At 30.8% G+C, this 10,422-nt stretch overlaps 1 protein-coding gene across 2 annotated transcripts; it reads left to right on the top strand.

The window, feature by feature from the left end:
• The first annotated feature begins 348 nt into the window (after nt 1-348).
• Nucleotides 349-4,785, top strand: LOC130797265 (probable serine/threonine-protein kinase WNK9). Of its 2 annotated transcripts, XM_057659796.1 has the most exons (8): nt 349-849; nt 943-980; nt 1,144-1,371; nt 1,469-1,689; nt 2,517-2,674; nt 2,804-3,239; nt 3,479-4,018; nt 4,096-4,785. In XM_057659796.1, the coding sequence occupies exons 1-8, from the start codon at nt 775-777 to the stop codon at nt 4,125-4,127; spliced, it is 1,728 nt and encodes a 575-aa protein (XP_057515779.1). In that variant the 5' UTR covers nt 349-774; the 3' UTR covers nt 4,128-4,785. The 2 variants fall into 2 exon arrangements, with proteins under 2 accessions (XP_057515779.1, XP_057515778.1); XM_057659795.1 differs by having other exon boundaries at nt 3,479-4,785.
• Nucleotides 4,786-10,422: the final 5,637 nt, after the last annotated feature.

Raw genomic sequence — 10,422 nt, 5'->3', positions numbered from 1 at the left:
CATGGGTTTTTGTTTTTTCTTATATTTTGTTTTTTCTTAGAGTTATAATCCAAATAACTCAAAATTCATGCTTGTTCCACATATCACAATAGATGAGGCATAATTTTGTATAAATAGTTTTGGTTTATGTAGTTGACTTTATTTTTTTTAAATTAAGACTCTAATATTATTGTTGTTATGTGTAATTATATATTTTCAGTCTTCTTATATTTTTTTTCTTACTTAATCATATTTATATTTAATTTTTTATTTTTTCTCGAAAATAATAATATTTTTTATAAATGTATATTTGTAGACTACACTTTATAGAAGTACTATAAATATGTAAAATGACCCTCACATTTGTGCAAGAAATTAAAAGTACAGTTAAGTATACTTACTCAAATACTATATTCAAGGAAGTTATTAAAATTAAGATAAGAGTTGGGTTGATAGAAAAAAATGGATTAACCAAACTCACACAATAAAATCTCTCTCTTGCTCTTTGGCTCTTGTCATGTTCCCTTTCTTGGAAGTGGGTAGCTCTATAATGTCTTGATTGTATAACATTAATTTTCTCTATCTTCCTTTTTCTCATCATATGAATGATTGATCAAACCTTACACACAAAAAAAGACTAATTTTTTTTCTTTTTTTTTTTGTGGTGTCTAAAAGCTTCAAGCTTTAATTTATTTGAAGTTCAGCTACCAAAAATCCTTACTTGTTAACATTTTTTTTGTGGGTATATTGAACTTAATATTTGGGGGTATTTAATTTAAAAAAAAAAATTGGAAAATGAATGGGTTTTCAAATCTTGAAGAAGAGCCCTGTGACTTTGTTGAAGTTGATCCAACTGGAAGATATGGAAGAGTAAGTTAAACTGTTTTTTTTTTTTAATTAAAAATTTATGTATTGTTATTCTCATTTTAATTATGTTTTTTTTTTTTTTTTTTTTTTTTGCAGTATAATGAAATCCTTGGAAAAGGAGCGTCCAAAATAGTGTAAGAACATTATCCCTCATTTTTAGGTTTTATCAATGGGTTTTCTAATCTAAGATTGATTTTTGTTTTTTTATATTTTTTGGGTGATTTTATGAGATGGGTATTTGTTAGATTTGCAGTTTAATTGGATTTTTTTTGTGTTTTGGGTGATTTTGATTAACAGTTATAGAGCATTTGATGAATATGATGGTATAGAAGTTGCTTGGAATCAAGTAAAACTTTATGATTTCCTTCAAAGTCCTGAAGATCTGGAAAGGCTATACTCTGAGATTCATTTACTAAAAACATTGAAACACAAGAATATTATGAAGTTCTACACTTCATGGGTTGATACAGCCAAAAGGAATATTAATTTTGTTACTGAAATGTTTACTTCAGGCACTTTAAGACAGTAAGTCATTATACCCTTAATTTTTTGGGTTTTTTTTTTTTTGACATTTCTGCAATACCCATGTTAAAAAGTTTCATTCTTGATGTAATTTATTCAGATATAGGTTGAAACATAAGAGGGTTAATATCAGAGCAGTGAAGCATTGGTGCAGGCAGATCTTAAAAGGGTTACTTTATCTTCATAGCCATGAGCCACCAGTAATTCATAGAGATCTTAAGTGTGATAATATCTTTGTGAATGGTAATCATGGTGAAGTCAAGATTGGTGACCTTGGTTTGGCTGCAATTCTTAGGAAATCTCAAGCTGCAAATTGTGTTGGTATATTACTTCTTCCATCATCTTGTTTTGTAAAGTTCTTCATGATTTTGAGTCCTTGCAATTTCATGTGTAAGGTTGCCAACATGTGGATTATGGTTACACGAATTCTTGTGGGAGACCGTCTCTAATTTGGCCTAGGCCTAAGAGACGTATGTACCTTATGTTAATGGACTATTGTACCTTATACACCGGACGCCACTTAAATTGTAATTAGGGGTGAATTAGCTGATGTGAAATTGAGTTTGGTTTGGTTTGTGATAGAGTATATAACATATCCCGGGGATACAACCATTAGTTGGTTTCTTGAGATGGTATCAGAGGCCAACGAGGCCAACGTGAGAAAGAGGTCACGGGCTTGAATCTCATCCATACATCATTTCAAATGAAATATTTAGTATTAGGTGTAAGCCTGTAAGGAGGGTCTATGTCTCTATGTTTCATACACACTTTTAGCCCAAAGCTCTCGTGGGAGGGGGCTTGATAGCTATTAGCTTAAGCTTTTGTTTGAGTTGGTTCTTTGGCATGAAATTGATTGAACTTGGGATTGAGTTAATCTTGAGCTTTTTTCAATGTGACTTATGCTAGAGTTTAGCCGATTACATCAAGTTTCTTGCTAATTGTTTTGATATTTTACCTTAAAATCATCTTGTAGTACTAATAAAGCTACTAAATTGATGTTCATTTGTACTTGCTAAGCTCATAGAGCTTCGATTACATTGAATTGGAGTTGCTCATTAGTATGTTTATCCCATTATCACCTTAAATCGTCAATTTTAAGGGTGTTTAGAAGCTCAATAACATTTGTGAGGGTGTTTTGAACTACTCAGGAACACCGGAATTCATGGCCCCAGAAGTCTATGAAGAAGAGTACAATGAATTAGTTGACATTTACTCATTTGGAATGTGTATACTTGAAATGGTCACATTTGAGTATCCGTATAGTGAATGTTCTCATCCTGCCGAAATTTACAAAAAAGTCATTTCTGTAAGAACTCTTTTCCTTCAACAAAAACATATCATCTGATTTCTTGGACATATTCATACGTTCTAATATTGTTTCTAGAAGGTACACGACTCATTTTCGTACTTTTATTGATATGTCATGAATTGTTAGGGTAAGAAGCCTGATGCACTGTACAAAGTTAAAGAACCAGAAGTACGACAATTCATCGAAAAATGTCTCGCCACAGTTTCATCGAGGCTCTCAGCAAGAGAACTTTTAAACGACCCATTTCTACAAATTGATGATTATGAAGATGATTTACGGCACACTGATTTTTGTAATGAATTTGATGACCTCGGTTCTTTCATTAGACAGCCATTCCTTGAACATTGCAACAGCAACAGCTCCTACTTGAACGGATACTCCAACGGCTTTGATTTGGAATCGTATGAGTGGGGTTATCATCCAAGTGAGATTGAAAGCTCGGGTATTGACTTATTTGATCACCATGAAGATGACCATTCTCCAAATGTTGACATTACTATAAAAGGAAAAAGAAGAGAAGATGGGAGCGTTTTCTTAAGACTTCGAATAGCTGACAAAGAAGGTTATACTTGCACTATTCGTTAATGTTCATACCAGTGTCACATGATTCGCTAATTGCCTTGTGAATCACGAATCTATAAAAGCGAATTATGGTTAGTTTTAGGCTATTTTTGAACTATTTTGAGGGAATCGCAAATCCAAATAAGCGAACTAACTAGCGAATTGTGTTTCACTGGTTCATACTGTGTTTATTCTTTTGTGCTTGTATGAGTCTAACCATGTCGAACAATTTTTTTACAGGACGCATCAGGAACATATATTTTCCGTTTGATGTTGAATTGGATACGGCTTTAAGTGTTGCGACCGAAATGGTTGCTGAACTTGAAATTACGGATCAAGATGTAATCAGCATCGCAGATATGATTGATGGGGAAATAGCTGCGTTGGTACCTGGCTGGAAGAAAGGTCCAGGAATCGAAGATACGCCCTACTTTTCTGACATGAATTTGTGTCAAAATTGTGTTTCTACGCATACTTCGATTGGCTCCTTGATGGATTTCATGTCGAACAACCCTGGGACCTTCAACCCGGCCCTTTTTCAGTGTCCTAATGGTTGTGCTGCTGCTATTCATGGTCGGTTCGAAGAGATCACGTACCAAGTTGAAGGGTCCGAGCATCATGTACCAGGACTAACCGATTCGGGCCAAACGAATGGTGAAAATCACGCAGACACCGATACATGGGATCACTGCGAAAGTGTGGAGTTTAGCTCACTCGGCTCTGGTGGAGTCCATTCAGACGAAGAACGTGAAAAATCGGGTCAACCTAGCTTGTCTAAGGGTGAGAACGGCTATGATGCAACTAATAGAATCTCGACTAAACCGCTGGGAAACTCACATATTTTCTCTATGCTGCAGCCGATGACACTCCAATATGCCGTCATGAATGAAAATGAAAATGAAAACGATGCTCAATGGGAGCTCCGGTGGCTTAAAGCCAAACACCAACTAGAGTCGAGGGAACTCAAGGATCATGAGCTCGGAATTTCATCAAAATCTTCTACCCCATGTTCATCTCACGGAGGTCAGGATCGAGCAGACTACAGGTTCTCGCGATCTCTGTACCTTAACTTATTAGAACACGAAAGAAGCATCTTATCGGAATCAGAAAGTTTTCCGAATTCCAATATTGAAGACATCGAAAAGAGCTGCCCCATTTCAAAAACCCCAAGGGTACGGAATTGTGAGGCGATGGAAGGTTCTTTTGAGACACGAAATGTAGCTATTACGAAGAACTTTACTGGTGCACTCTTACCAAGCGTGATTCACAGGACGACATCACTTCCAGTTGATGCTGTTTATATCTGACAGTATCAAACTTAAAAATGATATTTTCCCACTTTGATACCTTATAGAGCTTATGTATAATCATATCAATATCCCTATTTTTGTTGAGAAATTGGGTGAAGTTGTAGTAGCTATTTATGAGATATGTAGTCAAATTTTTAGGCTTGTAAGATCTATTGGTGTTGCGGCATCCATGTATATTCATAATTTACACTATTTAGTCAATGAAATATCTACTTTATGATTGATCATTTACCAAAATCTATCTTTCTTTTTTCATTGAATGAGTAAGGGATGAACTATAGTGCTCTTGCCCCCTTTTGTGAGATTTTATTTATTTGCGGCTTCTGCTTCGCCATTACTTTAGATGGTAGATCCGTAAATAGATAAACGCGACATGAAACCTAGCTAGGAACCTTTTGGTTTATCGAACCAAGTTTCAAGATCAAACACGATTACTAGTAGGATCTTAGAGATTGTCATAATATTTCACCAAATGAAACCATTATTTCACTTAGCTTTTATCATTAGAATAGCTTATGCTTTGATCCATTGTGTACAATGATCAATGACTACAGTGAAAATCTTATTTCCCTTGGATCTTGCAATGAAAGATCCCAAATATCCATCTCTATTGAGAAAAAGATAAAATCTAGGTCACAATCATTTGATGGAAGTTGATTATTAAAGCAAACTATTTTATGCTTGATCCATAATGTTTCACTCTCGTTGCTGTAAATATTTAAGATCTTCCTAAATATGATTTTAAGCATATCACTCGATGGATCTTTATCACCGTCCACCATTACGCGAACCCCTCTTTCTCATACACTAACAAATGAAAAAATAATACTTAATTTTTAAAATATATTGTTCATTATGAATGTAGAAAAATTACATCGGTAAAGACTTATTTTGGTTTGTAGATCCAATCTACGATCTTTATAGGTAGATAATGTCATCCTGTATGGGTTAAAGTGTTACAAGTGGTATCAGAGCAACCTAGCGGGGTTAAGATTTTGGAGCATGATAGAGATCGATTTACTAATGCAATTGGGATACATCAAGTCTTGGACGACATCCATCATGCTAACATTTTTGTTTATCTTTGTGTTTTCATTAGATCCCTAATTAGTCCCTTATTTGTATAATTGTAATCCTCTATTCTATGAGCATAATTGTGTGCTTTCATGCTATTTTATCACTTTCCACTAGATTTGAGGGTTGGTTTGACGTTCTTGTATCTCCAACTATTTTGCAGTTAAAATGGCATATAAGTAGTTAAGTAAGATCATTATTGGAGCATAGACGCACAAGCAGAAGCCTTGGTGAACTATTGCAGAGATTAGCTCGGATAAGCTTAAAATAACCAACACTTGGTATGAAGGTTGCAAAGTGTTCACCAAGATCAAAAGCTCAAGAGTCTGATATATCAAGTCCATCTTGTTCATTATTGGGCCCCAAAGCAAAACATAAAAAAATCTCTTAAAATTTAAGATGTATGTATACTCTTGGTTCTTTAAAGAAGTTTGCACAAGAAATGTTCACGTTAAAAAAAATAGAATCTTTTAGATGGTAGATATATTATTTTATTGAATAATAAATTTGATGGAGAAAAAGAGGGGATCATAAACAATAAAAAATTATTACAAGAAAATTAGTGAAAAAATATAGAAACCATAACAATTAAGAAAAATATTTTTATAAAGTTAGTGAGATTTATCACTTCACATCCTTTTATAATGTTATTCGTATCCTTTTATCATTTAATTGAGGTTCATACATGATTTATCCCTACTAATTTATTTGTATTTATCAATCATTTTAATTTGCATTTATATAATTAATTTATAAAATAAAAAATAATTTAGTAAGATTTTCTTTCATCTTAAATGTTTTTTAATAATAGCATATCAACTTTAAAAATTTTAAATATTGTACAATTAAGGATTTTGCGGATTTTATTAGAGTATGCTTTTACAATATATTCTAAGGCCTCAACCTCTAGCTTAGTTGAGTTGGTTTTTTGACATGGTATCAAAAGTCAGTGTGATAAATGGTGATGAGTTTCGAGTCTCAATCACCACTCGATCAAAGTGGAATATTCAGCGCTAGTTATGAGGAGGGCCTATACTGTAGCCACACTTCTAACCCAAAGGGTTCTTGTGTGATGGGGCGTATTTGAATATATATAACCTATCATGAGACTTCAACCATCAATTTAAACTTTTAATTGAATTGGTTCATTAATAGATTTGATTAGTGCATCAGGTGTAATACCAAATGTGATGAATAGTAGGAATGAGAAAGATTAATTTTATATAGACAAATAAAAGTACCATACTTATGGAAAAGTTGATGTTTTATTTATACTAACATTAATCACTTTTTTTGTTTCATTTTTCTAATTTACTAACAAGATCAATACCTTGTAAAAATAAGGCAACAAGATTCATTACCATAAGCACATAGCTGAATAATTGTACATATTTCTTTTTGTTATTTGCACCAAAACACATTTTGCATAGTTTTATGTATTTATCGGATCATATATATCTAGAGTTGTATAGATCTAAAGATTAAAAAAATTTGACATTATAAAATATACTACAAGACAAATAAAAATAAAACCCTATATGATTATGTTTTTTAGCCACAATATGTAAAATTAAATATCATAGAAAGATAAACAGTGCAAAAGTTAATTTGAGTATTGAGTAAAAACAAACGAACGAAATATATGCCTAGCTATAGTAATTATAGTTAAAGATATGTGTACATTAATAGTAAAAATAATTATCTATTTTATTCCTTATAATTTGCGTGAATCTTATATATTTAATTCAAATTGTTTTATTAATAATACAAGAAATGTAAATTAGAAAGGTAACTAAATGAAAAAAAAGAGTAAAATATTGAGCAACTATATTTATTATATTTTACCTGATAACATATATAATATATTGATGATCTTGAATACCCAGGTATTGCTCCAAATTACAAATGAACAAGTTTCACGTAGCAAGGTTGAAAAATAACGTAATTTGTGATGGAGGTTTTAGATTGGATTTGGGTTATCAAGAAATGAAAGAGTTATGATGATCATTATTGACACTAGTGAAATTTGAATTCCACCCAAGTTAAATGAACTCGATGAACCGACTTAGAATCTAAGTTGATTAGCTACCATTTAAAAACCCTAATTAATAAAATCATTTCAACCTAGAGTAACACTATTCCGTTGAAAAACCGACACAAATGAAATTTGAATTCGTCACAGCTTAAATGAATCCAAGAAATCGACTTAAAATTCGAGCTGAACTGGCATTTAAAAACCCTAATGGAGTCATACCGACCAAGAATAATGCTATCCCGTTGAATGACCGACACAAATGAAATTTGAATTCGATATTAAAATTATGTTGAATATTTTTAAAAAAACATAAGTCATTTTTAAATAAACTAATTAATTTTAACTAAAATATGATTAATTGTTTGTCATGAAGTTAAAATAACAAAGTTAATCAACTCATATTTGACATGAATTGAACTTCATCAAGTGTTGATAAACATGTATGTAAATTAATTTGAATTTTGTAAATCATATTAGCAAATTTTTTGTTGTTAATTTTCGTATATTAAGACGTGTACATTTTTTACATTGAGTATTCTTCTTTTTAACCTGAAATTAAACTAAAGCAGTACTTAATAATCATTGTTAGTACAATATAAATTAAACTCGTTTTTAGTACAATATAAAACCGACCTTCAACCAATCTCATTCCCAAATTCAATTTAATCCGATATTCGACCTAAGCTAAGTAGTAGATGCAAACTTAAAATTAAACTTTTTACCACCAAATCTTCAATTCCGTCAAAATTGATTCGTAACCGACAAGTTTGTTAATTGATCATGACCTATAATATTTAAAGATTAACCGAGTTTAAGTTTAATCAAGTACTTATTATACTCAAAATCATACTCATCATAATCCGATCAATCGAACTGAATTATAACTATTTAAATTCGATTTTAAACCGACCCGAAATATCTGATTCAAAATCAATCCGATAATTCGAATGAACACCTCTAATTCTAATAGTTTAAAGAGAGTATTCAATGTGAAATATCAATAAGATCTCCTATGAAATAAGAAACAAAAGAAACATCATCATCATCGTGTGGAGGACCATGATTATGTGGACCATAAGCAAGTCTCAGTACATAAAATTAAGTAAATGAAAGCGGGCCCATGGCCCGTGGGGGTGAGCCATGCTGCAATAGACCAGCATGCTGCATGAAATTGGAATATTGGATGCATGTTTGTGGGGTCATCTTGGAAATATCTTCAATTATCACCCAAAATATTAGAAAAATCATGGATTCATACATCATCACTTAAACTCACTCTATAGTCCTATTGTCCTTTAATGCTAAACTTCTTTTGTTCTATCTAGATATTGCTTTCCACTTTGGTGGGTTTTTTAAGGAATGGGGTTTCTTATTATAAAAATAATACTTCTCCCATTTTCAAATACTTGCTACATTACAGTTATTAGCACTATTTATTGTTTAAATTTATTTTATATATTACGATTAATGTGTAAGAAAAAATATATTCAAATGGGATCTTGTTTGAATCGTCTTATCGCATATTTTTATAATATTAACTTTTTATTATTTTTAGATGATGTGCATAGTTTATTATATAAATAATTAAAATAACACATTTGATTGCGTAAAAAGTCAAATGTAGCAAGTATAATAAAACGGAGGAAGTATATCTTTGTCCATTTAAAATTGCAACAAGAGCATTTGACACATAATTTAAAGATAGATGAAGTTATTAAAATTGCATATACAATATTAAAAGAGAAATAAAATACTCCCTTATATTCTATCTATTAGTCCAGTTTATTTTTTTTGTCATGATTTACTTATCACTCTTAATTTGTATTTTATTTTTAATCTATAAGTTAAAATATAATCATGTGGATTTTGTTTGATTCGCTTAAGACAAGGATTATTGATACTAACTTTTCATAATTTCTTAATGAAGAATAATTACAGATATTAAGGATTAAATGTTATCTCTGTAAGTGTGAAAAACTAAATAAAAAACTAAATGAAATTAATAGGTTAAATATAAGGTAATATATCGATGAAAATTAAGAAAGCAATGGAAAAATTCACATAAAATAAAATTAAAATAAAATAAAAAGGACAAATTAAAATAAGAAGTAGTATTATAATTTCAAAGGTTCCGGAGTGAGTATTCCGCACAACAAACCTACATTAGTTTTGCCCCTTTATTATGCCTTAGCTGGGAGTGAATTGTGATGGTATCTATCTCAATATTTTTATCATTTACTATTTTCTTATTTCATGAATAAAAATTATTGATAATACCCATTTCTCTCCTTCTGATATCTTTATTATAAAATTATAAGGATATTTGAAAGTAATGGTCAATGACTCAATTTTAAATTTTGGTTTTTGAAGTATATATTCAAAGATAAAATATATTCATGTAGGATTTTGTTAGATTCGTCTTGATGCAAAGAATTTTAACATATAATTTTTATAATTTTTTATTATGCGTATTATGAGATATCGAGATTCAAAATTTGCGTTGAAATACGTAAAAAAAATAAAATGAATAAACAAAAAGAAAGGGAGGAAGTAAAAATAATAACTATCTCTAATATTGGAAACAATTATCGGTTTGAGTTTTTCACATACCATTGATACCAATTTAACTTTTAAAGTTATTTTGTTATTCTTTGCAATATTTCATTCTTAATTCCTACATACTATAATAGCTAAATTTAATAATTATAATTTTAATTGAATAAAGTAAAAAGTAACGTATTTATAAAAATTATAATCATAAAATT

The sequence above is a fragment of the Amaranthus tricolor genome, chromosome 12 (genome assembly GCF_026212465.1).
Source record: "Amaranthus tricolor cultivar Red isolate AtriRed21 chromosome 12, ASM2621246v1, whole genome shotgun sequence".
NCBI classification, from domain to species: domain Eukaryota; kingdom Viridiplantae; phylum Streptophyta; class Magnoliopsida; order Caryophyllales; family Amaranthaceae; genus Amaranthus; species Amaranthus tricolor.
This window is presented reverse-complemented; position numbering and strand designations above follow the sequence as displayed.

Coding starts and splice junctions, on each gene's coding strand:
- LOC130797265 (XM_057659795.1), top strand. CDS start 775: ATGAATGGGTTTTCAAATCTTGAAGAAGAGCCCTGTGACTTTGTTGAA. Junction 850..942: donor CAACTGGAAGATATGGAAGA/GTAAGTTAAACT, acceptor TTTTTTTTGCAG/TATAATGAAATCCTTGGAAA. Junction 981..1,143: donor AAAGGAGCGTCCAAAATAGT/GTAAGAACATTA, acceptor TTTGATTAACAG/TTATAGAGCATTTGATGAAT.